Raw genomic sequence first — 26,850 nt, forward strand, 5'->3', positions numbered from 1 at the left:
AGATTTTTCAATGTTTTCAACATTCGTGTCACATGGTCATGACTAACCAGCCTCTCCTTAATAAAAATGTGTACAGAATGCAGAGATCTGATTAGCCAGTGCCTAGCCCGGGATCCAACGAAACGGCCGACGTTAGAGCAGATGTTACATCATGAATGGATTAGCTCAGGAGAAGTTCAGGAGATTCACTCGATCAGTGATTTCAGGTGTGAGGAAGTGTAACAGACAGAGTAGGATTATTATCATTTATCTTCAGTTCTGGATTATTGGTAGTGAGGTTTTCAAATTTGTGTTCATTGTTATAGTCAAGTCAGCTTCATTTATACAGCGCTTTATACAATACAGATTGTTTCAGAGCGGCTTCACAGTAATAAACAGGAAAATAACACAATCAGTGATGCGATTGCAACAATTCAGTTCTGTTGTAAATCAGCTCTAAAAAAACATTCATGAGTTCACATGTTCATATAATCTTTGTATTGGATAGGATATAACACTTGGTGGAGGGCTTGAGCCGAAGCCTGAAGTTCAACCCCGACCTGCTGACAGGAACCCAAGCCGCCGCACCAGAGATCAGAGCCGGCCCACGTCTGAGCAAGAACACGAGAGACCGAAGACTGGAAAGAAGTCATCAAGTCATCACGGCCACATTTGCTTTGTTTAGTCAAGACAACTCATCTTTATTTATATAGTTGTCACAGACTGACTGTGACCTCTGACTTTTATTTTGAAGGGACTGAACACGGGCATGTGCACACAACAAACTGTTTCCACCATTACACATACACACAAACTAATGCCGCGTTCCAGGCGACCTGTGACCCGTGTTTTTCCAACCTTCTACCCGTGAAAGTGCACCGGAACGGCAGTCAAACCCGTGACTTCCCACCCGTGAACTCGTAGTAGATCGATGTACTCCCAGTTACGAGCTCTGGCGTCACATAGCCCGCGAAGCAACAATGGCAGCCCCTACGGATGCGGTGTTTATGAAAGTCGTACATTAAAACCCAAATCGCTTTTTTAAAATAAGGTATTGTCCTAACGTTATTTATCTGCAAATGTTATGCATTATCAGCAGCTTTTCTAGCGTTAGCTCGTTTTCAGGCCATTGAGTGCAAGAATAAAATAATACCTAATACATTTCCAAATATACAAATAACGTAAAATAAAAGGTACAACAGCTTCTCTTGCCTTATGGGCCGTTTTTCTCCTCCGTTTCCCTCAAATAAGCAAGGAGTGAGCACCTTTGGTGATAGAAATGTTTGTAAATGAGTTCGGCGTGACTTTGCCTGGAACGCAGCATAAATGCCGGCAAAATGTACCATCCTGATGTAGTCGTGTGTTTGTAGCCCCGATGTCGGTGTTGTAACATCCCGTTCATCGTCCCAAGTTGTTAGTTTCATTGTTTTGTTTGTTTAATGCTGGAATTTGTTTAAATGTTTAATGTTCAGTGACGCATGCGGTTCTAATATCATTACACAGAGAGGAACACCAAAAATACTTTACACCATAAGAGTTTATTTCATTTCATTCAGTTATCAGTTTAACTTCAACGCTTTTCAAACAGCTAAACATCCCTTCTGGTTCACCTCTGTCGCGGAAATTCTCAATCCGTTTATCTGACTTCACCACGGACAATTCAAAACAACTCCCAGTTGTTAATATAAAACTACAGTATCTCGAGGTAATTCCCTTCTCGAATACATCGAACACAATTTCAATACTTTGAGGTAATTCCCCTCCCGAAGTAAGGTGACGGCGTCCCGTCGAGAAGCTACTATCGCTAGCGTTTACTCAAACACACATGAGCACACATATGACTGCACCTTTTTGGCTAAGTCTACATGGTCTTTGACCTGAACATCCTTAGTCTGCGTTTTTCTGTAATGTCATGCTAAATAACCCTTTGACCATTTCTGAGGCCATTATATAAAATATTTCCATCACACCTCTCACATGCCACACCAGTACACATGGAAAGTAGCCATATTTAAACTAGCATTTGCTCATCAAAGATTACTCCATCGGGTTCTGACCTCGTAGGGGAGGGAGAGAGCCTGGGATGTATGTTTTGTCTTTATTGTTTTGAGCTCTGTACATGTTAATAGATGTAAATAATATATGATGTAGAGTTGAAATGTCATGAAGGTTTGTTTGTTTATGTCTTGTCACCTGTTTGTAACTTATAGGTTTTCCCCTAAAATGATATGTTCCAAAAATAGGAGGAGCCAAAGCCTATAAAAGAGGCAGCCATTTTAGGGGCAGGGGAGGGAGTGTGGAGAGATTCAATCTCGTTTGTGTTTTTTGGTCCTGTACATCGGCATAGCCAACTTACATTCGTGTATTGCAAATGTATTTTCCTCTGTATTATATTTGGATTATTTTTCTGTCTTCACTATTGCCACTGTATGTATTTATATTTTTCCACTTTGGGAGTTAAAACAACTCTGGACTGTGCATTTTTGTCCCTGTCACTTATTTTACATCTCTGTCCGCTGGTACATCCTGACAATAGTGTCTTATATGTGACCTGATGACCCCTTTGAATAAAAGTATCATTTGTTTGTTGAACGCACAGCCTTGCAAAGTACACTTCTTTTATTTATTTTTATTTTATTGATTTAATTGATAGGGATTATGCATATAAATGAACATTGTTGTATAAAAATACATCATGTAAATATGCCAGAATTAGTCAAAATAACTACTTTTCATCTGCAGTCCCTAGGCAGGTAACATAAGACTAACAAGAAGACAGCCCACAATCAAACAGCATTCATTCACTATAGAGTAAAATATACACATAATAATGACATGTACATTGATAAAACAAAAAGACACATAATGGCAAAGACATTGTTCATCCACCTCTATACTGCATTCAATAAACAGTGAAAATGTATGGGTGATAAATGTGTGAGTACATGTCTGGTTTTCTAGAAGCAACTGTTTTAAGTGAGTTTTAAAGGTTTTCAATGTAGGACATTCTCTTATTGGAAGGGGCAAACTATTCCAGAGTTTTCTGCCTATTACTGACAATACGTTTTGTCCAAAAGTGGTGCGCCTAAATGGTATCACACTGTCCCCTTTCACAGAGGCCTGTGTACTCAGTGGTGGAAATGGCCGAAAGTTGTTGTTGTTGTTTTTTAGTTGCAGTTCAAGAGGTCACAAAAACCTTCTAAATAAATTGTCCCCAGGTTAAATAAATCTGTTGAATGTTTTGGATGGTTACTGTACATCTCAGTTTAGTGCTTTGAAAATGAACAATTAAACATGTAAAGGTGAATCTAGTTATAAGGCAGTTATATATATACATATATATATATATATATATATATATATATATATATATATATATATATATATATATATATATATATATATATATATATATATATATATATATATATATATATATATATCAATTAAAAAAAGTAACTAATTAATCGCACATTCAACATCTGCGTTTTTAATATTTTTTCATTGTAATAATTCCACAGTTACTCTCCAAATTTATGTAGAAACAACTTAAAGACAGTATATTTGAAATATTTGTTGTAATGACACATTTTTATGAAAACTGCTACCGATGTCTCTGAATTTTTTTTTCTTCTTTTAAAACATTAATGATAGACATTCAACATTATTGTATAAATAAAAGCTATATCAATTCCAAGTGAACTTAAAACAATATTCACACAAACCTATTATAAAAAATGTCTGGGGGTCATTTGGAACATTTCAAACTTGTGTGGGAAAAGGTTACACAAACAAGGCTTTTGTTACAGTATATTTTTTTGGAAAAAAAACATTCTACATTATTTTCTGAATTCTACATTTTGTCTTCGGTTAGTTCAATAATATAGCCTACGCATCATTGATAAACCCTTGTTATAAAAAAAATATATTAATAATTCTCTCTAATTGGCCTCATTAGCAAAGCCCGCTAAAAAACACAAGACAAGCAGGGCCGTAACCACACCACCACACACATTGTAATGTCAGAAAGCTTTATTAATGTTTTTACTGTAAAGTTGTGCACAAATTAATACAGTTATATAAAATGGCATCATTTTAAAATCCACTTTTAAAAAATATCTACATTTCTCATTTTCATTCATGATGATAAAGTGAACATGTGCTTTGGTTTAGTGGAGGATTGCTGCCATCTACTGGAAAACAAACACTTTTAAAATTAAAATAATACTATTTTTACCTTTATGTGTAGACATTTTAGACAATCATTATTATAACAATAGAAACATCTCTTATCATTTTTGGGGTGCGTGGTGAGATATAAGTAGCTAAACATTTAATATTTGACAACTGTTTATGATAGATGTATTCAACGACCCACAGTAATAATACAGTGATGTAAACTGTTCATTTTTTTTTTAATGGAATTTATAAGACACGTTTTGCACTTTTGACATAGTGAATATTGAATGTGTGCATATTTTAAATAAAATACTATTAGCAAAGAGTTCAGCCTAAATGGATTACCTCACATCTAGGCTACAATTAGACTAGAACTGCTTTTACCATTCTTATTTCTTTCTTCTTTCTTCTTCTTTTTTTCTTTATTACCTCAAATCCCTTTTAATCCTTATTTTATTTTCCAGGTATCGTTACATGCTTGGCCTGTGTTTTCATTGCATTTCCAATTTTGACCAGCATGGGTCGCCATTTGTGTGTGTTTTGTGCATATCTCGCATGCATTTCTGAATTACAGTGTGCGATTCTGGATCTGATTTCACTCGATATAACGGAAATTCAAGCTCTTTTCGGGAAAGACGGCCGGATCATTTTTAGATGACCATTTATGTATTATTATTATTATTATATTTATAGACAGGATAATTTCAGGCAGGTTAACACAGCTTTATCATTTCAAAGTTTCTGTTATGGCATCTGTTAATGTTCTGAATTCTCCATGTTCAGCATAATAACCGGAGATGCGCGCAGAATCAGCGCTGCACGTTACAGAATATTGCGCAACATGCGCAGCTTACGCTCATTTAGTAGACTGAGAATATGCGTAGCGCTAGTCGCTGGATTGCTCGCACTTTAAGGACATTGTTTGAGTAATGTACAAGTAAGTACAGTGTTATTTGAATATTAATGTTGTATTACAAGTGTATTCGTTGCAGATACTGTTTATAAGTTTTATTCGTTTATATTCATGCAATCTATTTATCTCACGTGAGTTATGCCCCAGATAGCAAAAAATATCGGCACGGCTTCTTTTTGCCGCCGGCCCTAAGCTGTCGGCTATAGGTGCGTCCCGCTGGCGGTGATGAAACGTTTGCCGCCGAATACGTCACTCCCATTTCTTGCGAGATGCCGCGGCCGACTAGCCGGCGGGCCGCCGGCTTCATTTTCCCTGGCGGTTGCCTCCGCCTAATGGACCGCGGCCGGCTGGCGGCAAGCCGCTTTGATATACAAGGATTTCTACTCTCAAATTCGACCAGCCACGTTGGCTATGTTTGGCTTGTTGGGAAATAGAGTGGAACTGACAGCATTTTAACTAGTTCTCACATTTGAAGCGATTATAAAATCATAATAGCCTATAGGCCTATGTGAATTATATCAAATATTAGTTTTTTTTGCTCCAAAGCCATTAGGGTTTATAACAGATTCTTGACTCTTGATTCCATGATAAGGTTAGGTTTAGGAAATTACATTTAAATTTTCACTTGATTATTTGCATGTCGAGTGTGTTTAAACAGTGTTGGTCAATTTGACCCATAATGGATGTAATACTTTTTTTTTTTTTAGCATAATAGGAGGGTTAAGAAAGTTTGAAAGTTCATTTTAGGATAACACTTATTTTTGTATTGCCCTTTTTTCTATTTCTTTTTGGACTGACTTTAAAATAGACATGACAAAAAATTTGAACTAACTTCATGACATTTTACTTTGTTTTCAAAACCCATATTTTTCTGAAAAACAAAAATATATTATTAATTATTTAGGAAAAATTCTACATTCATAAGACAAGAATAACTCAAAAGAAGCCCTCTAATATTACCTCTTATAAAGCTGATTTTTACAATATTTGAAACCCTCTCAAACATGAGGTCGCAAAACAAAAAGCTTACAAAAACAGAAACCTGAAAGCTTTTCAATTTCATGTGACTGCCTTAATATTATAAAGTATTTTCTATCTCAGAATTCTTATTTTTATTATTTATTTTATATACAGTGTTACATTTGTTGTTATTCTTTGTTCTACATATTCGGAACTGTACCACAATGCTTTATTATTTTTATTTTTCTCTCATTGTACTTTTTGTATTGTACTTGTCTATACATGTACTAATTTAAATAAAAATAAAATAAAAAAAAAACAGAGAAGTACCTCCACCGGCCGAGAGGGGCAGTATACCTAAAAAAGGCGGAAGACAAACCGGTAAAACATACAGATTTACCAACAGCGGCCGCTCATCACATGGTTTTAGTATTTGAAGAGAGGAGATCAGAAAATATCCTCGACTACGAGCGTTTAAGTAAGTACATGTTTCCTTTTTGTGTCACACAATATTATGTTCATTTTTGATGTATATACCGGTTGGTTGTTTTAATTAGTTTGTTCAGACACGCACGCTGATATAGTGCACAATGCACAGTGTTAGCTAACACGTGCTGTTTCGCCTTTTTTACACACTGAGTTCAAGCATGTTCTACATGTTAAAATGTATCTAGCTACTGTAGGTAAGTTAGCCAAAGCTTTACATCTAGAAAGACTTAAGTTTAACTTTTGGTGTTTTCTAACAAAACAGAATGATGTATATAGGTATTTAAATTATTTTGTTAGTCCGAACAAGCATGCTGCTAGGTCAGTTTTAGCAAGTGTTAGCTAACATGTGCTGTGTTGCTACTGTTCTTCTAGCATTTAAGGTCATTTATGAGTTATTTCTCTGAACTGCTGTACTTTTTATGTTTGAGGACAATGTAGTTTACTTGAATCACTACACTGAATGAATACATTTTACTGTTCCACATTTGGCTGACCAGTTTTTCCCCCCACAGCATAGCTACTGTATATTCTGTATATAACGTTAACAATGCGGTTTTGTTCACATTTTCTTGCAGATACCTTGACCAGAGCACAATCGGTTATCTTCATCCAAGTGACCTACTATTGGACAATCGTTTTGGCTTTCAAGGTAAATAAATTGTTAGTCACAATGTCTAGTTACTGGGCTATAAGGAGAAGAATATTGAAAGGAGTTGAGATGGACAAACAGGAAATTGCAGATGTTGGAAACTTTAACAGTATGGAAAATTGTGCCTGTAGTTGTTGTTTTATATATATATATATATATATATATATATATATATATATATATATATATATATATATATATATATCAGGGCTCCAGACTAACTTTTTTCACTAGGAGCACAGTGGCCCCCAACTGAAAATTTTAGGGGCACAACCAGAAATTTTAGGGGCGCACACCGTAAATCAACATGCTAACCAAATCTACTAATTTCCACTGTATTACTAATAGGGATCGGTATCGTTAAGGTTTTAATGGTATTACTACTCTTACCGATACTGCTTATCGATCCGGTACTTTAACAGTATTCTTACCGGTTCTTTTTATTATACTTTTTTTTTTTTTATTAGAAAAAAAACATAATTAAGAACATAATTAACATGGCTTTATAATCTGAAAAGTAAAATATCTAAAACAAAAGAAACCGCAAAGTTTGAACAAAAATATAAAACATCTATTTGTAAATGGACCAGTGTGCAGGCATTCGGAAGGTCTGCTAACATTAATATTACAGTAAAGATCAAACCTACAAAGAAATCTAATAAAGTAATGAAATGTAAAATAACACTGCATAGTTTTCACTGTATAAATTGATAGATTAATGCAGTCATTCCCAAACTGTGGTCCGCGGACCACTAGTGGTCCGTGAGGGTACTGCAGGTGGTCCGTGGAAAGGCAAAATAAAATAAAATAATATTTTTTAACCTTCATTTTACCAGGAAATTCCCATAATTTTTTTTTTAAAGTAAACAGAATATGTAGGCCTATATAGATATAACATTTGTATTAAATTGTCAAGTTATTGTGCGATTACTAAAATAGGCTAGTGGCGCTCGGCCGTGACGTTCAAGTTCAGTGCCGTTATGGATCGGTGGATAGCAACAGGTTCTTTGAAGAGAAAAGAGACAGAGGCAGGAGTTACAAAAAAATGAAGAGATTGACAGTGAGTCGGATGCATCTATGAGCCAGATTCATCATAAAAAAACAAAGAAAAGGAGGGTGAAGAGAAAATACAGCGAAAGCTATTTAGCATTAGGTTTCAGCTACACCGGCCCCGAAGACGAGCCGTTGCTCGTTTGCATTTGTTGCTACGAGGCACTGGCTAACGAGAGCATGAAACCATCAAATCTTCGCCGGCATTTGGAAACCAGGCTTAGGGAATTTATGTCCAAGCCAGTCGAGTTTTTCAAAAGTAAGCTCCAAGAATACGCACAAGCAAAAAAGTAATAGAATCGACATCTGCAGGTGGCTCTACTGCTAAAGCAGTAGAAGTCTCGTACAGTCACATCACACGCATAGCCTTTATAGGCAGTTTTATGAAACAAAATATTTATAAATGGAATGAAGAAGACCTGTTATTTTAATTTCCATTTAGTTTCTTGATCTCGTGTTTCTGAAAGGTTTTTTTTCAGAAATGCCAAAGGTTTTGAAATGTTGACTATCCAAGTTCTTTTCCATTGCTATGGAAATAAGCCTGTTGTTCAAATTAACCTGATTATGCCCTCGGGCGCTTGAGTAAATAAATACATTAAATATGTGGCAGCCGTTGTGTGCAGTAAACTTTCTTTTAACAAGCCTGTTGTACTGATGTGATGATTAGTTATAGTTTTAGTGCTAGTAAGCCTATTTAGAGGTGCGGATTAATTCAGGTAGGACTGTGTAGACATATTTTATTATGTGTGTTATGAGGTGGTCCGCAAAATTTTTCGATTACAAATAGTGGTCCACACACACAAAAAGTTTGAAAACCCCTGGATTAATGCTTATAAAAGCTAAAGTTATTAATTCAAGAGATGTGAATATTTTCTATTTGCCTTTTGTTCGATTCGTATTAATGGCTCAGTCGTCAGCAGGTTTATTAGACGATGCCCCTTTAAGACCGATCAATGTAGAATTAATAATATCATATTCTCCTATTTCTCCAAACTATTTACGCCCATTTAAGATATAAACTGTTAAAATAACTACTCTCCAATCCGGTCATTTTGACACAGGCTATTTGTTGTTTATTTGATGGTTTAGAGGCGCACACGAAGCCTAATATATTAAGTGCAAGTCGGTCCATTTCGCAGCACACACACATAAGCCGCCTTGAAGTTGGAAACAGCGTCTCTTGCGCGGATTATTGTGCATTTAATAGCTCTTTATTATCAAACACATCCCGCAGTTTAGCAACTGTAGAGACTGCAGTTTACAACAATCACTGAATCTGACGTTTAGTTTAGGTTTAAGGAGAAATGACAGCGCAGCTGTGAAGGGAAGGATGAGCTCGACGGAACACGGCTATAGGAATAGTTTTACCTCATTCCATCTTTTTATAATTCTTGGAAGCCAAAATCGAAAATAAAATTAGATTAATATCACAGCACATCCCTAAAGTTTAAGCAGACTAAACTTTTGTTTAGTTCTTGGCCATCGTCCCTCATTAAGCTGACTGTGGTGTTGTGTTCGCTGTAGCCTCACGTGAGAGAGCGCGCTCGCTTTCTCTCTCTTCTGGATTGCGAATAGCAAAAATGCATCACGGACAAATGGTTTAATATTCTCTCATATAGAAACGGCTGGCAAAGATAGAATTTGCCAGACATAACGTCTATCAATTATAATTAGTAAGTGTATTTTCTTAATTTCTCCAGTACCGACAGTAGGCAAATTTACTGGTCGCACATGTGCGACTGGATGTAAAATTCAGTCGCACACTCTAAAATTTTAGTCGCAAAATGCGACCATTTAGTCGCACTCTGGAGCCCTGTATATATAATTAAAATATTTTTTATGTAGATTTCCAGAATGAGAACCAAGCCCTGAGGGAAAGCAATGCACAAGCAGGTGAGAACATGCACTCTTTCTTAAATTTTACTTTTTTGACTGTGATGTAGGTCCAAAATTACCAAATGCCTTTCATTTTGTAGCTTCGGATGACAGCGGCTCACTTCATGAGCAGGTGAAGCAAGTTGGGACAATGTTGACGACGTTTGCTCGTACTGGGCAATCAGGTACAACTTGCAAACAACACCTGTGGTTGTTGGTTTAATTCCCACTGGGGCCACCTGTACATGTAGTAGACCTAGTTGTAAATGTCATAGTTTAGTAGTTGAGGGACCAGGACTGACTGCTTTATTCTTTTATTCTGTGAACCCCTGTAGGTGCAGATCAGACCCTAATGCTGCGACGTCTTGGAGAGTTTGGCGATGTTGTGCGTAGCATGGACAACAAAATGGACACTATGCTGCAACATTTCAGTGCCAATGTGTCTTTTGGAGAGTTATCCCTGCCAGGGGGTCTGTTACTCCCCCTAGACAACCCATTTGGCGTTGCTTGACAACAGTTTGAGGCAGGATAAAGAGCTCCAGTAAGTGTGCTGATTTTGTTTATAATGCTGTAGGGTAATCTAAAAAGTAAAATTTAAGATTGTACACTGCATATTCTACAGTCTGAATCCACAGCCTGTCACATTTTTATATTTATGTATGAGAAGCTTCAGAGATATGTAATTTGTAACACTTTTTTGTATTTTCAGCTTCGGTTTTTGGCAATCAAATGTGGGAGGGACCTAAAAACAACCGTGTGGCGAATACTTCAGAGTATCTTCTCTAATCACCTTTCCATTAATACAACCTGGACGGGTGTAGGGGATAAAGCATGTTTTAGAGACATGTTCCTGAAGACCATTGTTCAAAGTAATATATATAAATATATAAATTTGTTATATATTTAAGTAGATGTGTGTGGCCTTATGACATTCACATGGAATGACAGATCTGTATTTTCTACAGGAGCCATCCGGAAGAACCCGGCAACCCAGGATGCCACTGATGAGGCGGTCCAGGTTAACGTTATGCGTTACCTGAAAGGAGCATCTGATCGTGAAGGCGGAAAAAGACGCCGCACAGCTGAGAGGGACCCACAGCCGACCTCTTACACCTAGGCTGACTACTGACACCTGGAACCCTTTCTTTATCCTGCAGTCAGTAACATCAAGACCCCTAAAGAAGCCAGAAGTTTCAGGCTACACTCACCCAATCCACACTGTTCACTGTGGAAATTACTGTGGAAATTTTTATTCCCTGTGACCCTGCCTTGAAGGCAGCTCCTTGGATAGATATGGGATGGCGAGGTTGTTTGTCCTTTATATAGGCGCACAAGAAATCACTGAAGATAAGCCAATTTGCGCTGCCTCATTCTGGAGGTCGGGGAAAACCGGAGAACCCATAGTCAGGCTTGTTATAATGTTCTGTTCTACTACTGTTCTATTCTTCTCCAGAGCTTTACTCTAAATTATTACCATTTATCCTATTGTTAGAAATGGCTTGTTAAATGTGATGTTATACCTCGATTTATTTGGTATCCTGCACATTCTTTGGTACCAAATATCCTCATTATTTGATATAATATTTAATGGTAATTCTTTTCATCCCAGAGCTGACCTATTTGTTATTAACAAATATTGTAAGTGTTATAATTTGCTTGTAAGGCTGTTTTTTTTTTTTTTAAACCAAAATTTAATTGGAAACATGCAGGTTCTTTAGTAAAAATGTTTTTTGTTATTTATAGGCCTATTTAAGCTTATTTATTGTCTGTTATATTTCATTTATATTATCTTGTATCATTGACAGTTAATGTACTTTGAAATGTGGAATAAAAATGCCAAATGGGAATTTATCTGGTTTGTTCAATTATTATCCATCATAAACTGCATGTTACAAATATATGAATAATAAATAAATATATATTATTTATTACACAATAAGCGGAGGCAGATCGCTCGAAAATAGCGTTTGCCTCCGACGGGCCGCCTTTTGGTATAAAGGCGGCGGAACGGCGGTTTGCCTGCGGGCCGGCGGCGGTACGAAGGCGGTAGGAAGCCGGCTGCCGCTTGCCGTCAAACGTGTTTGCGATTACGCAATTCTGACGCTTCTACAGCCGCCGGATCACCGCCGGTGGTCCGCCGACTCATTGCTATCTGGGGCGCTGAATCATTGACGTCAATCCTTTGAAGTTTAATATAGCGATCGCTATCACTTGAATGAGGATGAAGACACTTTATGTTGAGTTTATTTATATCACTTAAGTGATTTATATGTTAATTATTATTTCTCTTTAACTGTTCTAGATCAACCTTCCACATGTCCATCTGTGTTGATACAAAGCAATCATTAAAAGGCTATCATCTATCCATGACTCTGAGTTCTCTGACAAGAACACTGTGGCGGTCAGTGCACATTGATCCAGATATATCCTAATTTAGAACAGTTAAAGTAACGGGTTTTGGGTCAAAAATCACAGTTCATCATTCCAGATAATTTACCTCAAGCACGTAACAATGGAGAAGCATTTCCATTGGCTGCAGTCTGCCGGTATTGGCCAATCAGAAAAGTTGACATTGTGCAGCCTTTATCACAAAATATTCTGCTACTTCTTTATTATTATTCATTACATTACGTGTATATGTGGCTATTATATTGTAGAATATTGAGTTGCTAAAATATACAAATCCTTTTAATGAAAAATAAAATAAAATTTAACCTTTTTTTTTTTTTTTTTAGCTGGAACTCCGTCCTCCCTCGAAACCCCTTTTCCACCCCTGCGTGTACTACCACCGCTTTGGAAGAAGCCATGAAGCGGAGGGGCATTAGAATGTGATACCTTCATATTTTGTTTAGTAAACGCCATACAGAACATTTGTTTATGTTTAGGTACTAGAGACATGACTTAGTGAGCCATTGCAGATGTAAGTGTGGATGCTATCTCTTGGTAGTTTTTAGCATGTGTAAAGATTACAGCATATCTGCATACATCTGAACATCAAGATTTTGACATGCCTCTGGCAGATCATTTATATACAGTGTAAACACGATTGGACCAAGTGTGGAGCCTTGGGGGACCCCTACTGGACATTCACAGAATGGGGACTTTGAATCATTAACACAAACACGTTGCTTTCTACTGGATAGGTATGATTTTATAGCCTGGATGCCAGCCGAATTTAGCCCCGCCCACAATTTTTTTTGCTCGGGCAATTCGGTCTGGACTCGCTCCATAGAGGAGTAATTATGCCCGAACAGAAACAGTTTGGACCAATGAAATTGTCAGGGCGGGCTTGAGACGATGATGGACAGATGATCAACAGTAACGTAATCATCCACATCATCGAAGGCTCTTGGGTTGAATTTGCTCTTATCCTAAACGGAGAACTTGTTCGTATATGCATTCACCTTCACTATTTCTCTCAGAAACGATGATCGTGTTGGTAAGTACTCTGTGTATCCTTAAATTATTTTATTATTTTTTACACTCATATTTTTCTTGTAACGTTACTTAATCCAGCGTGCGTGCAGACAGGGTTTCCAAGTGTTTTTGCAATGTCGCGCACAATTGCTACTCAAAACTATAGCCCAAAACAATAACTTTCCGGGGTGTTCTCCGGAAAAAAATGGCGTTTGGTTGGCAAAATATGTTATTTTGGCAAGGTTGCCTGCTAAAATTCGCATTCCTGGGTTTATATAATCACATAATTGGGGTCGCTTCAACCCGCGGACATGGAGAAAAACACGGACTTGGCAACACAGTGCAGTTGAGTTCTGTTGACATTTGACAACTAACGTTACGCGTCGCTCCGTTGCTCTGATTGGTTGTGGGTCTATCCAATTGAGGTCTTTCCTGGCTCGGTTGAAACACGCCCCATAATCAAAGCTCAATGGAGCGGTACCAGACTCATATTCTGACTAGAATTGAGTATGGCCACGCCAGGCTAATGATTTTATCCAGTTAAGAGCTTGTTCAGAGAAATTGAAATATGTTAATTTAGATAAAAGAACTTTGTAATTAACAGTATCGAAAGCTCGATTTAGATCTATAAAGACAGCACCAACATAAGAACTCTTATCTAGATAGCCTTTAACCTTTCCCAGAAACACACAGTTGAACCCTGAACCCAAATCCCATAGGGTGGAATAAATTATTGCTTGTATTGAGATGTTGAATCAGTTTAGCCACCCATTTTTCGACTATACCAGGGCCATCTTTCAAGCTGATGGCACAATGGATTGTCTTAAAGGGGTCATGAACTGGCTTTTTTATTTTTTTTATACTGTTATCTGAGGTCAACTTATGACGTTTGTGTGGTTTTTACATTCAAAAACATCATAATGAATAAGTAATAGGCTATTTTCTGCCTTGGTTTTGAGGCTCTCTGAAAAACACTCGGATTTGATGGGCGTGCCGCACTGAACACTTGGAAGTAAACGCCCACGGCTAGGATTGGATAAGATTTGCATATTTAATGAGCTTCAGTCAGTCCATATGGGTATCTTCTGGGGAAATGAGGACTCGCAAAATATCAAACAAACACAATGATTAAATCACACACACTCTCGCGGACACGGACACACACACACTGGAAGTTTTCAGCTCTGAAACTTACAGGTTATTCTTATATTACCATGACCTTTTATATATCAAAAGCTTAAGGGAAAGTTGATTTCTCAGTTCAACACCCCTTTAAGGACTGATTAATGAAATATGTCATGGGCTGTATGAATGGGTCTCTTTGTGCCTTTTTAGAAAATTAGTATCAAGGCCATAGATATCCATGGCCTTAGAATTTTTTAAGCCACTGATGCTACTTCTGTTTCAGTTATTTGTTGTAAATAGAAATCGGCTGTGCATAATTAATGGAGCAAATAGAATAGCTAGGTGAATTAAAAAGTTGAGTTGTTTCATAAACAGAGTCTAGAAAGAAAGAGTTCTGTAGATATGATGGTTGGATCTGTAACTAATTCAGTGTTAATTTTCAACTTTTTCTGCCAATCAGCTTGTTGATGGTTTGCCATATCTTCCTCCCATTTCCTCTTGCCTCTTCAATAGTATTGATGAAGAAGTTGGCTTTAGTTTATCTTTTTTTACTTTATTACTTAATGAGGTACATTTTTGTCGGTCTGTTGAAAGACCTGATTTTAAAGATTGTTTCAATAATTGATCTCTTTCCTTCATAAGTATCCTACACTCTTCATTTAGCCAGGGCAATGTGTTTTTCTTCGACTGCCTAGTGAATCGACGCACCCAGGGCACGGTTGCCACACATAGACTGTAAATAAATATGAACGTAGTGTCCGTGACATCACCCATAGGTTTCTGAAGCCTAAAGTGCGGCCGCTGCCATCTTGACAGCATGTCACTCCCGGATAACTGAAAAGGGGCTAAAGATGAGCTAACAGGTGGAGTGGGTGGAGCTAACGGACAGCAGACAAACAGCAGGGGCAATCCACCTGTCACTCGAAGTGGCCACGCCCTTAATTATGCAGAACTTTAATGCTTTATATAATGTAAATGAATGAGTTATAAAAAAATTCACCCCCCTCACAGTTGTCATGAACGGCAAAATTAGCCGTATAGACCAAAACCACAATTTGTACCAGACTGTAAACATGTAAATCCTGCATACTTTGGCCTTGAGAATGATTTAGGTCAATCTTGAAGCTCATAGGAATAGTTTCCCAAAAACGAATAAAAAGTTCTGTCCTGAAACTCTAGATGGCGCAGGCTGATAGCTCCTTAAAGGTGCAGTAAGCGTATTTTCTGAGAAACGCTGTTGAAAGTGGATCGGACCGAGCACTAAAACACACCTGTAGCCAATCGGCGTGTCCACTCATGAGGGGGGAGGTGCTTGTGCGCCATAGCGTGTTTGTGAAGTTGGGGGTGGCGCTATCAAGATTGGGGTGTGATCCTTTTGGGTAGGGGCGTGTTTGTTTTGGTGATTTCAAATATCAACAGTGTTTCTCAAAAATCGCTTACTGCACCTTTAACTCAATCTGCTTGCAATCACATCATTCTCTTTAGAGCACATCTGATTGGTTCCTGCTGTATCAGTAGCCAATGAGCTGTCATGCTCAACCTTCAAATGCTTTGTTAGCATTTGCTGTAGTTGCAGCGCGATTTTAGAAACCCTCCACCTTTGCCAGCTCCACCTGTATTAACTGAAATCATAAAGAATTAGATTAAATCTGACATTTTTGGTAACGTTACATGTCAAATTACACATAAAACGTGTGATTTCGAGTAAAATGTTTCACTTTGTTAAACTTTGATAATCAAGTAGTCTAGCAGGAGAAATGGGTTCCCGTGTATCCGCTAGGCAGTTTTTTGTAACCTGTTTTTTTGAGACCCTAATGGTTTCTTGTTAAGAATTTTTGCCGTTGCCGAGGTCAACTAATGTCCCATGGGGTTCGTTTGGCGGCCATCTTAACTCCTAAACCACACAACATACAGAGACAAATGAACCCACTTGCTAATATAATTCGGACACCAGGAATCAAATGGAAAGGTCATTGACATGGTACAACCACTCTATTGGTGAAAAACAGGCAAATAACACATTTAGGCTCATTATGATGTAACTTTTGCTATTTGTGTTGAAAATTTAGCCGTATAAATCTAATTTATTCTGTTATAACAATTGCAAGGTTATTAAATTGATCACTATTAAATGGATCAATGATCATCATGGTTGTTTATTATCAATCTCCACCTCATCCTCTTCCCCCTCTCCATCATCATCAGCAAACCGGTCGATGAGAGATGGGGCCAGAATTGGTCCACAAGACCAGACAGGCTCCAAAATCCCTCCGTCCGTCTTCTCCCACCCCTGACCCTCGTCATAGGGTTTAGGCCTCCGGAAGATCGGCTCAGCTGCCCGCTTGCCCGCTGGATGTGAGGGATGAGTGAGTCTTGGCAGTGGGGCAGGCGAGCAAAATCGACTCTCGACTTAATGCTGAGGGTCTCGTCTTCTCCCACAATCTTCTTGAGCATCTTGCTCCTGACCGGCTTGACTGATTTCTCACATGCTTGACTGTACATCACACACGTGAAAACCTCCAGCTGCTCCTGCACTTCCAACTTCACCTTCCACTCATCGCACAGCTGACTGGAGGAAGATTGATGGGATAATTGCTAAGTTTGCTCTCTCCAAATATTATATTCAATACATTCAAATTCAACTGTCTAAAATTCATCCACCAACCTGAAAGCCTTTTGAAATTTGGGGTTCTTCTGGAGCTTTTTGAGCGGTGTCACCTTGCCCTTGCCTTTGAAGGTGCTGGTACAGTCCTCACCACTAAACACACAGTAGCCGAGCAGCTGCTGCAGTACGGCTGCCCAAGAGGAGTGGCCAGCTCTGGGACATTGACCAGCTGACGGTGGCGGCCCATGCCAGTGTCGAGGTAGATGACGAGGCTGATGGTGTCAGCGTGATGCAGGATGAAGGATGAAGAAGATGTCGGTGTCCAGGGTCCTCACTACTGCCGACTTGAATCCCAGCTTGACGGCATGATGCAGGCGGAGCACAACCGGCTGTCTATCTCCTCCTGGTCTGACTGGAGGGCATGGATCTCAATAAACTCAACCTGAAATGGCAGAAAACACCCCAATGCACGGTAGCTTATATTCTTGGCAAACAATCTGCTAACACAAGACCTCACTGAAGTTTCCTAGGTATGGATCAATCAACTTCTCCATCCGACGACATTAGCTGATGAGCTGTTCCCTCCACAATGAGAGCAGCCGCCTCGCACTTCTCCAGTTGGGATGCTTCCTCCTTACTCCCCCAGACCCTGAGCATCAACTGATAAACGACAGAAAGCGAGTTTAATTGTATCGATAAGAGCAGGGGTTTGGCAGCCCTGAGTGAGAGATATTAATATTATTAACCCTATAAAGCCTATTGTATAATATTTGATATGTACATTTCTAAGGCCTCTTTGATCATGATAAACATAATTAAAACTTTGCTGAAAAAACATCTGCACACAATCTACTGTTGTCTGATTAATAGTTTGATTATCCATACATAATGTTTTAGGAAACCCATGTTAAAATGTGAGTATCAAATATGATCCATCAGGCTTTTGAGTTTATTTGTTCATCTCTCAGTCATCAAAAACTAAAGAGCATAGATTGTGAAAGCATTTCAATATAATCTTACTAAGACATTATTGGGGAATATAGAGTGACAACAGATATGTATATGCATTTTAAGACTATTATAAAGATCTCACTGACTGACATTACAAGCTATCAGAATTTCATCTAATGTTTTGACAATATAAATATCAGCAGGTGCAAAAAATTACACATTTTTGCCCAGTTTGGGCTTCTGAATAAAATTAAGTATTAAGTATTATAAAATATAAAATTATGTATTATGGGCTTCATAATACATTTTAATACCATAAAAAAAGTTTAAATAATAAGAACTAAAAAAAATTCACCATTAAACTAATACAAAGAAACATTATTTAATTTTTGTTTTTATTCATATGCAATAATATAGAAAAATATAGTAAAAAAAAAAACCAAATAAATAAAAGTATTTAGCAACACATTTTGATGCATGCAGAGTAAGGTGACCAGATTTCTGAAATGGAAACTTGGACATTCTCATTTCAGAAATCTCATTTGTTATTAGGCCTGTCTATTAATTAAAAACAGGGACAATATATTTTTGAATGTTTTTTGTTGTCGTTGTGGGCTGGGCTCCCTATATTATTATTAACATTAATAATTATTATGATTTAGTTTTATTATTATTACGATTTTTGGTCTGGTTTTAATACAATTCCCTGCACCTGCAAAAACAAAACAAAAAAACAATCAAACAATGAAAACAGTTCATAGTAAAAACCACCACTGTAAATCACAAGCCGTTCAAAACAATATTAGAACATGATTTAACAAAAACACATTACACAAATAAAACAACATAAATATGGAAAAAAAACTATTTAACAAATATAATTGTATTTAATACCTTCATTTTCACGAGTTTATACTGTATAAATTACTTTTTTTCTTTTACTTCAAATGTTTTGTTACGTTTGTGCTTGAAATAACTGTTACTAACTTTAATTGGTCTTGTTATTTTGCATTTTAGGCTCATTTTAAGCATGTATTTAAGTATGTGTGTATTCTGCACATGTATTTGTTGTGAGCTAGGGTAAGGTGTAATTGTTTAGTTTATATATATATATATATATATATATATATATATATATATATATATATATATATATATATATATATATATATATATATATATATATATATATATATATATATATATATATATACACACACACACACACACACACATATATATAGGCTAGTTAAGATGTGTGGTAATCACTGCTTTGTGACTGGAACTTTTGGGGACAAAACAATCCCGCACCCCGTTGAGGATCTGTTATAGAGCACATGCAAACAGTATTACTTTAATTTAACATGAATAGTTAGTATGTTACTACCTTGAAAGTGATAACGATGTTTCTTTTGATATTTGACGATAATGGCGCTCTGCTCTCGGTGACGTTCATCATGAAGCTGCGTGCGCGCGACCAAGTAGAGTCAGCGCAGCTCACAGCGCCATCTGCTGGTGAAAGAATCACAACACTTTTTTGCAATGTAAATGCGTTGTTGTTATGTATATGTTGTTTTGAACGAGCTGTAAAACGGGGACCTCTGAAGCAATATTCTCACCAGTGTTCAATCAGCTTTGACATATTTAAATATGTATATTTGTGATATGTTTACCTTTTTATAATTTTTCGATAATCTTATTAAATATAGGCTATGCTTCAGTTTTCCTTTTATATTCTTAAATTTAATCTATAAATTAAATTAGAATAATACACTATAGGCTGTTACCAATCAAATTAAACAATTTACACTGAAAAATTACAACTGCATTAAATAATGTTATTAGATTATTTTAAATATTTTTTAAGATACAAATAAGAAATGTTGGAAAGATGAGACTAAACCACCAGTAGGTGGCAGCAGGTGACCGTCTTAATGAGTGAGTCATTGAGTCGATTCAGTGAACCGGCTGATTCATTCAAGAATTAGAAAACGTCCAAATTAAGTTCATAACTATTCAATAAATGTGTTCAGATCGATGCGCGGTCACGTGCTCTGCTCATATGAATGATTTGAATTTGAGTTGCTATGGCGATGCATGTTATGAACATTGTTATGAATTGATTCTGACTCATATGCAGGCGCACTGATCGCGATCTGTTGTTGAGAGAGACGAGGCGAATTCAAAAACATTTGCAGAATATTTTCTGTGCTGACTGAGATTTTGAAGCTGTTCGGACGATTCCTGAGACAAGAGTTTTATTCTGGAAGAACAACGCAGGAGATATCCTTTACACAGTTATATTTTTGAGTTTTAGTTCTTATTATTTCTATTGTGCTATCTTATTGTTCTTTTCTTATTTTAGGAGTTTCAAATTTTATTTCTTTTTATTTTTTATTTTTCTGGGAGGAGTATTTTTGAGGAGAGTTTATTGTATTGTACTATTGTGTTGTGTTGTGTGTTGTGTTTTGTGTTTTGTGTTTTGTATTGTTTTTATTCCAGATTGGAGGAGGATGTCGATGGCGAATATGATGGGTGAAACAGGAGGTGAGTGCTTTAGGTGTTTCATTTGTTTATGGGATGTTATGTTACTGAAATATTCCAGCCTCAGGCCGCTCCAAATCCAGGAGAGCCACTTTCTCTCAGACGGCTGGTCAGGAGGTTTGGAGACCCTGTTCTGTTCTGATGACCGACCCAGACACAGATCCAGGAGCTTCCTACACATTTAGCACTTCTGTCTTCTGAGTTTTGTGTTTCTGTGTCCACAGGTCAGACGGACAGGAAGAGGGAGTGGCAGAGCGGCAGCCGGGAGAGCCAGGACGATGGACGTCCATCCACTCCATCTAAACTCTTTCGCAGAGGTCAGAATAGGCTTTTATTGAAGAAGTTATTGCTCAGTTATCAAATAATGTGTCATTGAAAATAGAAAGTTGAAAAATAAATAAATACAGTAACAATTTGATGTGACCACTGACATTGATTATTAATATGATAAGAAATATCTTCACCAAGCATCATGTCCATATCATCTTTGTCCCTCTCTGTCAATATAGTGAGGCGGTTCTCTAGAGAGTCGTTGAGCCTCAGCAGCCGAGGCACGTACATCGTCGAATGGAGGTGGAGTGGCGATCGGTCGGATAGCCTAAGCGAACAGGGCAGTTCCAGCGACTGTTGTTTGTCCAGGTCCGACAGCCTCGAAGAGTGGATGTGCCCTCCGCTGCCAGGTCAAGTTCCCGTCGAGCCAACGGAGACTTCAAATGGCCTTATGGAGGCTTCACCAGTGAACAGGAGCTCAACAGGTGAGACTGAAATAAAGCTGGGCGGTGTAAAGTGTACAGATGGAGATTTTTGCTATTTCATATTTCATTCTGACAGTCACAGTACAGTCACATTTAATTTCCTTTTGCTGAAATTTTCTTTCTGGAATCAAAGGGGTGGTTCCGTGGGTTTTTTCTAGGCTTGGTTGTGTTTATGGGGCGCAGTATAACATGTCTTAATACTTCTTTTTTTTTTAAACGCCGTATTTTTATTCTTATATTTTACCTTTATTCCACACCGCTGTCTCCACTGTCCTTTGAGCGGCTCATTTGCTTCCTGCTTCTATGAAGCCCATCCCTCTGAAAAACGCAATGGTCTTAGATTGGTTAGATGGCCAAATGTAGTTTGTAGTTCTGCAACAGCTCTCTCTCTCTTTCGTAATGACTGCGACGTGGCCTCGCCCACTTTGTTGCGTGTTCACGGGGGCAGTGTTTATGTTAATAGCAAGGGTTTATGATATCAACAAACCGGGAAGAAGCTTGTTGTAGTCCAAACCGGCCGTTTTTGTAGGCAATAAACTGCCATAACTTTAAAAGACAATATCTAACTTTCAGCGCTGTAACTTTGCAGATACTGTTTATGCTCAAGCAGCAACATTACACACTAACTAAAGTTAAAAAAGTGAAATCGCATGCGACCACCCCTTTAACAGTAAAATGTAAGTTATGTCATTATATCACAGCCTAATTTGGCGTCAGAGATGTTTCTAATAATTCAGTTTTGTTTTCTTCATTTCAGAAAAACCTGCCGATTGTAAGAAGAGGAAAGGAGATCGTTCTTTCTTCAGGAACGTGTGTCAGGCTATGAGGCGCTCGCTCCTCTGCTGTTGTCTCGGTGCTGAGGATGTTGTGGAGCCGTTTGTTCCTCCAGCGGATCTGGAGCCAGAGCCCGATCCTGGTCCATCATCACCTGATCCAGATCCCTCCGGCGTCCAGCCAAATAACGGTCAATCCGCAGACATTATTCCTCCAACATTGTTTTAAACAGTATTATTATTTTCTTGTTTGCACTGATATTTTAAATATAAAACAAAGGATCTAGCAAGCTCATATATTTCTCATATTTTATTTTTCAGACTCCTTTGAGACTCTCTATAACGTGGGAGAGATGATTGGATCCGGAGGATTCGGAAGAGTGTTCAAGGGAACACGGAAATGTGATGGCAAAACGGTAAAGCAATCTTGCTGAATTGTACAAACATTTTTGCTCTTGCATGCATTAAAACATATTTAATACAGATGGGTCAATACTTAGATGCTCAAATCATAAATGTTATGTGCAAAGTCAGCGGCTTGAACACTGTTACTGTTGTTGAACTGTTATTGAACATAGTTTTTTTTTGCAGGTTGCCATCAAGCAGATGCACAAGATTAACAATGATCGTTATCTTGTTATTGTAAGTTGGTCAAAAGTTGAATGTGTATTTGTTGTTTAAGTGCTGATTACTGTAGTCAATACACCTGGAGGAAACATTAGGTGTAAATGTAATAGCTCAATAAACCTGGAAAGGCTCTGATGATCGTATCTATAAAGATCAAAGAAAAGTACATTTAAAAATGAGACGTTTTCTTCAGATTTTGACCCAGCTAACCTTCTGTCTACTACTTTTCTCTAGCCTGGGCATCCCACACCTCTGGTTACGGAAGTGGCGCTGCTGCTCATGATGAGGCAAGAACCCATAAGCCCCTTCGTCATACAAATGTACGACTGGTTTGAGCATCCTCGGAGATTCAGTCTCATTATGGAGTTCCCTGACCCCTGCGAGAACTTGCTGGACTTCATCCTTCGTGATCCTCCACTGGATGAAACCACAGCTCGGGTCATCATGATACAGGCTGTGCTGGCGGTGGAAAACTGCATCGAGCATGGCGTTTTTCATAATGATGTTCATGCACAGAATTTCCTGGTGAAGGCAAACACGCTAGAGCTCAAACTGATCGACTTCGGCTGCGGTCAGCTACTTAGTGCTGATGGCTACGAGAGGAACGTATACCGTGGTGAGTATTTTTGGAGTGTGGAAACCTGGATGTAGTGACTTTTTGATTATTTGATGCTTTGAAAAGATTGCTCTACAATGTGCAAATGTCTTGCTTACAGGATTACGGGATTACTGGCCGCCTGAAGTCTTCACAGAATCTCGATTCCACGCCGTCCCAACAAATGTCTGGGCTCTAGGAGTGCTGTTCTACGAGATGATGAACGCATGCTCTCCCTTTGGCAATAGAACGGAAATCACACAAGCCAAAGTTACATTTCAGAACCCCAACTTATCCGAAGGTGAGCGAAAAATATTGATAACATTGATAAACACACAAATAAAGCAAAGGCTCTGTTTAGAAACAGGTAAAGGTGAAGTATTTAAGATTTTTCAATGTTTTCAACATTCGTGTCACATGGTCATGACTAACCAGCCTCTCCTTAATAAAAATGTGTACAGAATGCAGAGATCTGATTAGCCAGTGCCTAGCCCGGGATCCAACGAAACGGCCGACGTTAGAGCAGATGTTACATCATGAATGGATTAGCTCAGGAGAAGTTCAGGAGATTCACTCGATCAGTGATTTCAGGTGTGAGGAAGTGTAACAGACAGAGTAGGATTATTATCATTTATCTTCAGTTCTGGATTATTGGTAGTGAGGTTTTCAAATTTGTGTTCATTGTTATAGTCAAGTCAGCTTCATTTATACAGCGCTTTATACAATACAGATTGTTTCAGAGCGGCTTCACAGTAATAAACAGGAAAATAACACAATCAGTGATGCGATTGCAACAATTCAGTTCTGTTGTAAATCAGCTCTAAAAAAACATTCATGAGTTCACATGTTCATATAATCTTTGTATTGGATAGGATATAACACTTGGTGGAGGGCTTGAGCCGAAGCCTGAAGTTCAACCCCGACCTGCTGACAGGAACCCAAGCCGCCGCACCAGAGATCAGAGCCGGCCCACGTCTGAGCAAGAACACGAGAGACCGAAGACTGGAAAGAAGTCATCAAGTCATCACGGCCACATTTGCTTTGTTTAGTCAAGACAACTCATCTTTATTTATATAGTTGTCACAGACTGACTGTGACCTCTGACTTTTATTTTGAAGGGACTGAACACGGGCATGTGCACACAACAAACTGTTTCCACCATTACACATACACACAAACTAATGCCGCGTTCCAGGCGACCTGTGACCCGTGTTTTTCCAACCTTCTACCCGTGAAAGTGCACCGGAACGGCAGTCAAACCCGTGACTTCCCACCCGTGAACTCGTAGTAGATCGATGTACTCCCAGTTACGAGCTCTGGCGTCACATAGCCCGCGAAGCAACAATGGCAGCCCCTACGGATGCGGTGTTTATGAAAGTCGTACATTAAAACCCAAATCGTTTTTTAAAATAAGGTATTGCTCTACGTTATTTATCTGCAAATGTTATGCATTATCAGCAGCTTTTCTAGCGTTAGCTCGTTTTCAGGCCATTGAGTGCAAGAATAAAATAATACCTAATACATTTCCAAATATACAAATAACGTAAAATAAAAGGTACAACAGCTTCTCTTGCCTTATGGGCCGTTTTTCTCCTCCGTTTCCCTCAAATAAGCAAGGAGTGAGCACCTTTGGTGATAGAAATGTTTGTAAATGAGTTCGGCGTGACTTTGCCTGGAACGCAGCATAAATGCCGGCAAAATGTACCATCCTGATGTAGTCGTGTGTTTGTAGCCCCGATGTCGGTGTTGTAACATCCCGTTCATCGTCCCAAGTTGTTAGTTTCATTGTTTTGTTTGTTTAATGCTGGAATTTGTTTAAATGTTTAATGTTCAGTGACGCATGCGGTTCTAATATCATTACACAGAGAGGAACACCAAAAATACTTTACACCATAAGAGTTTATTTCATTTCATTCAGTTATCAGTTTAACTTCAACGCTTTTCAAACAGCTAAACATCCCTTCTGGTTCACCTCTGTCGCGGAAATTCTCAATCCGTTTATCTGACTTCACCACGGACAATTCAAAACAACTCCCAGTTGTTAATATAAAACTACAGTATCTCGAGGTAATTCCCTTCTCGAATACATCGAACACAATTTCAATACTTTGAGGTAATTCCCCTCCCGAAGTAAGGTGACGGCGTCCCGTCGAGAAGCTACTATCGCTAGCGTTTACTCAAACACACATGAGCACACATATGACTGCACCTTTTTGGCTAAGTCTACATGGTCTTTGACCTGAACATCCTTAGTCTGCGTTTTTCTGTAATGTCATGCTAAATAACCCTTTGACCATTTCTGAGGCCATTATATAAAATATTTCCATCACACCTCTCACATGCCACACCAGTACACATGGAAAGTAGCCATATTTAAACTAGCATTTGCTCATCAAAGATTACTCCATCGGGTTCTGACCTCATAGGGGAGGGAGAGAGCCTGGGATGTATGTTTTGTCTTTATTGTTTTGAGCTCTGTACATGTTAATAGATGTAAATAATATATGATGTAGAGTTGAAATGTCATGAAGGTTTGTTTGTTTATGTCTTGTCACCTGTTTGTAACTTATAGGTTTTCCCCTAAAATGATATGTTCCAAAAATAGGAGGAGCCAAAGCCTATAAAAGAGGCAGCCATTTTAGGGGCAGGGGAGGGAGTGTGGAGAGATTCAATCTCGTTTGTGTTTTTTGGTCCTGTACATCGGCATAGCCAACTTACATTCGTGTATTGCAAATGTATTTTCCTCTGTATTATATTTGGATTATTTTTCTGTCTTCACTATTGCCACTGTATGTATTTATATTTTTCCACTTTGGGAGTTAAAACAACTCTGGACTGTGCATTTTTGTCCCTGTCACTTATTTTACACCTCTGTCCGCTGGTACATCCTGACAATAGTGTCTTATATGTGACCTGATGACCCCTTTGAATAAAAGTATCATTTGTTTGTTGAACGCACAGCCTTGCAAAGTACACTTCTTTTATTTATTTTTATTTTATTGATTTATTTGATAGGGATTATGCATATAAATTAACATTGTTGTATAAAAATACATCATGTAAATATGCCAGAATTAGTCAAAATAACTACTTTTCATCTGCAGTCCCTAGGCAGGTAACATAAGACTAACAAGAAGACAGCCCACAATCAAACAGCATTCATTCACTATAGAGTAAAATATACACATAATAATGACATGTACATTGATAAAACAAAAAGACACATAATGGCAAAGACATTGTTCATCCACCTCTATACTGCATTCAATAAACAGTGAAAATGTATGGGTGATAAATGTGTGAGTACATGTCTGGTTTTCTAGAAGCAACTGTTTTAAGTGAGTTTTAAAGGTTTTCAATGTAG

General features: G+C 38.0%; 1 protein-coding gene and 1 long non-coding RNA gene across 2 annotated transcripts; both read left to right on the forward strand.

The window, feature by feature from the left end:
* Positions 1-5,273: 5,273 nt before the first annotated feature.
* On the forward strand, positions 5,274-11,944 carry LOC307122415. The gene is made up of 7 exons (XR_013816041.1): positions 5,274-6,509; positions 7,096-7,169; positions 10,065-10,112; positions 10,196-10,279; positions 10,430-10,635; positions 10,804-10,963; positions 11,060-11,944. It is a non-coding gene; the product is annotated as an uncharacterized lncRNA (long non-coding RNA).
* An 8,288-nt stretch (positions 11,945-20,232) lies between these two features.
* Positions 20,233-26,443, forward strand: LOC307122416 (serine/threonine-protein kinase pim-2-like). The gene is made up of 9 exons (XM_079846401.1): positions 20,233-20,739; positions 20,961-21,053; positions 21,246-21,491; positions 22,249-22,455; positions 22,586-22,680; positions 22,856-22,906; positions 23,126-23,507; positions 23,608-23,787; positions 24,359-26,443. Exons 1-9 carry the CDS (start codon positions 20,706-20,708, stop codon positions 24,382-24,384), a joined length of 1,314 nt encoding a protein of 437 aa, XP_079702527.1. The 5' UTR covers positions 20,233-20,705; the 3' UTR covers positions 24,385-26,443.
* The last annotated feature ends 407 nt before the right edge of the window (positions 26,444-26,850 follow it).

The sequence above is a fragment of the Gobio gobio genome (assembly GCF_949357685.1).
Source record: "Gobio gobio genome assembly, contig: scaffold_131, whole genome shotgun sequence".
Taxonomy (NCBI): domain Eukaryota; kingdom Metazoa; phylum Chordata; class Actinopteri; order Cypriniformes; family Gobionidae; genus Gobio; species Gobio gobio.

Bases quoted from the DNA above. Each gene is read 5' to 3' on its own strand.
- LOC307122416 (XM_079846401.1), top strand. From the start codon at position 20,706: ATGTCGATGGCGAATATGATGGGTGAAACAGGAG. The intron at 21,492-22,248 runs GTGAGACTGAAA...TCTTCATTTCAG, and splicing joins AGTGAACAGGAGCTCAACAG to AAAAACCTGCCGATTGTAAG. The intron at 23,788-24,358 runs GTGAGCGAAAAA...TGTATTGGATAG, and splicing joins GAACCCCAACTTATCCGAAG to GATATAACACTTGGTGGAGG.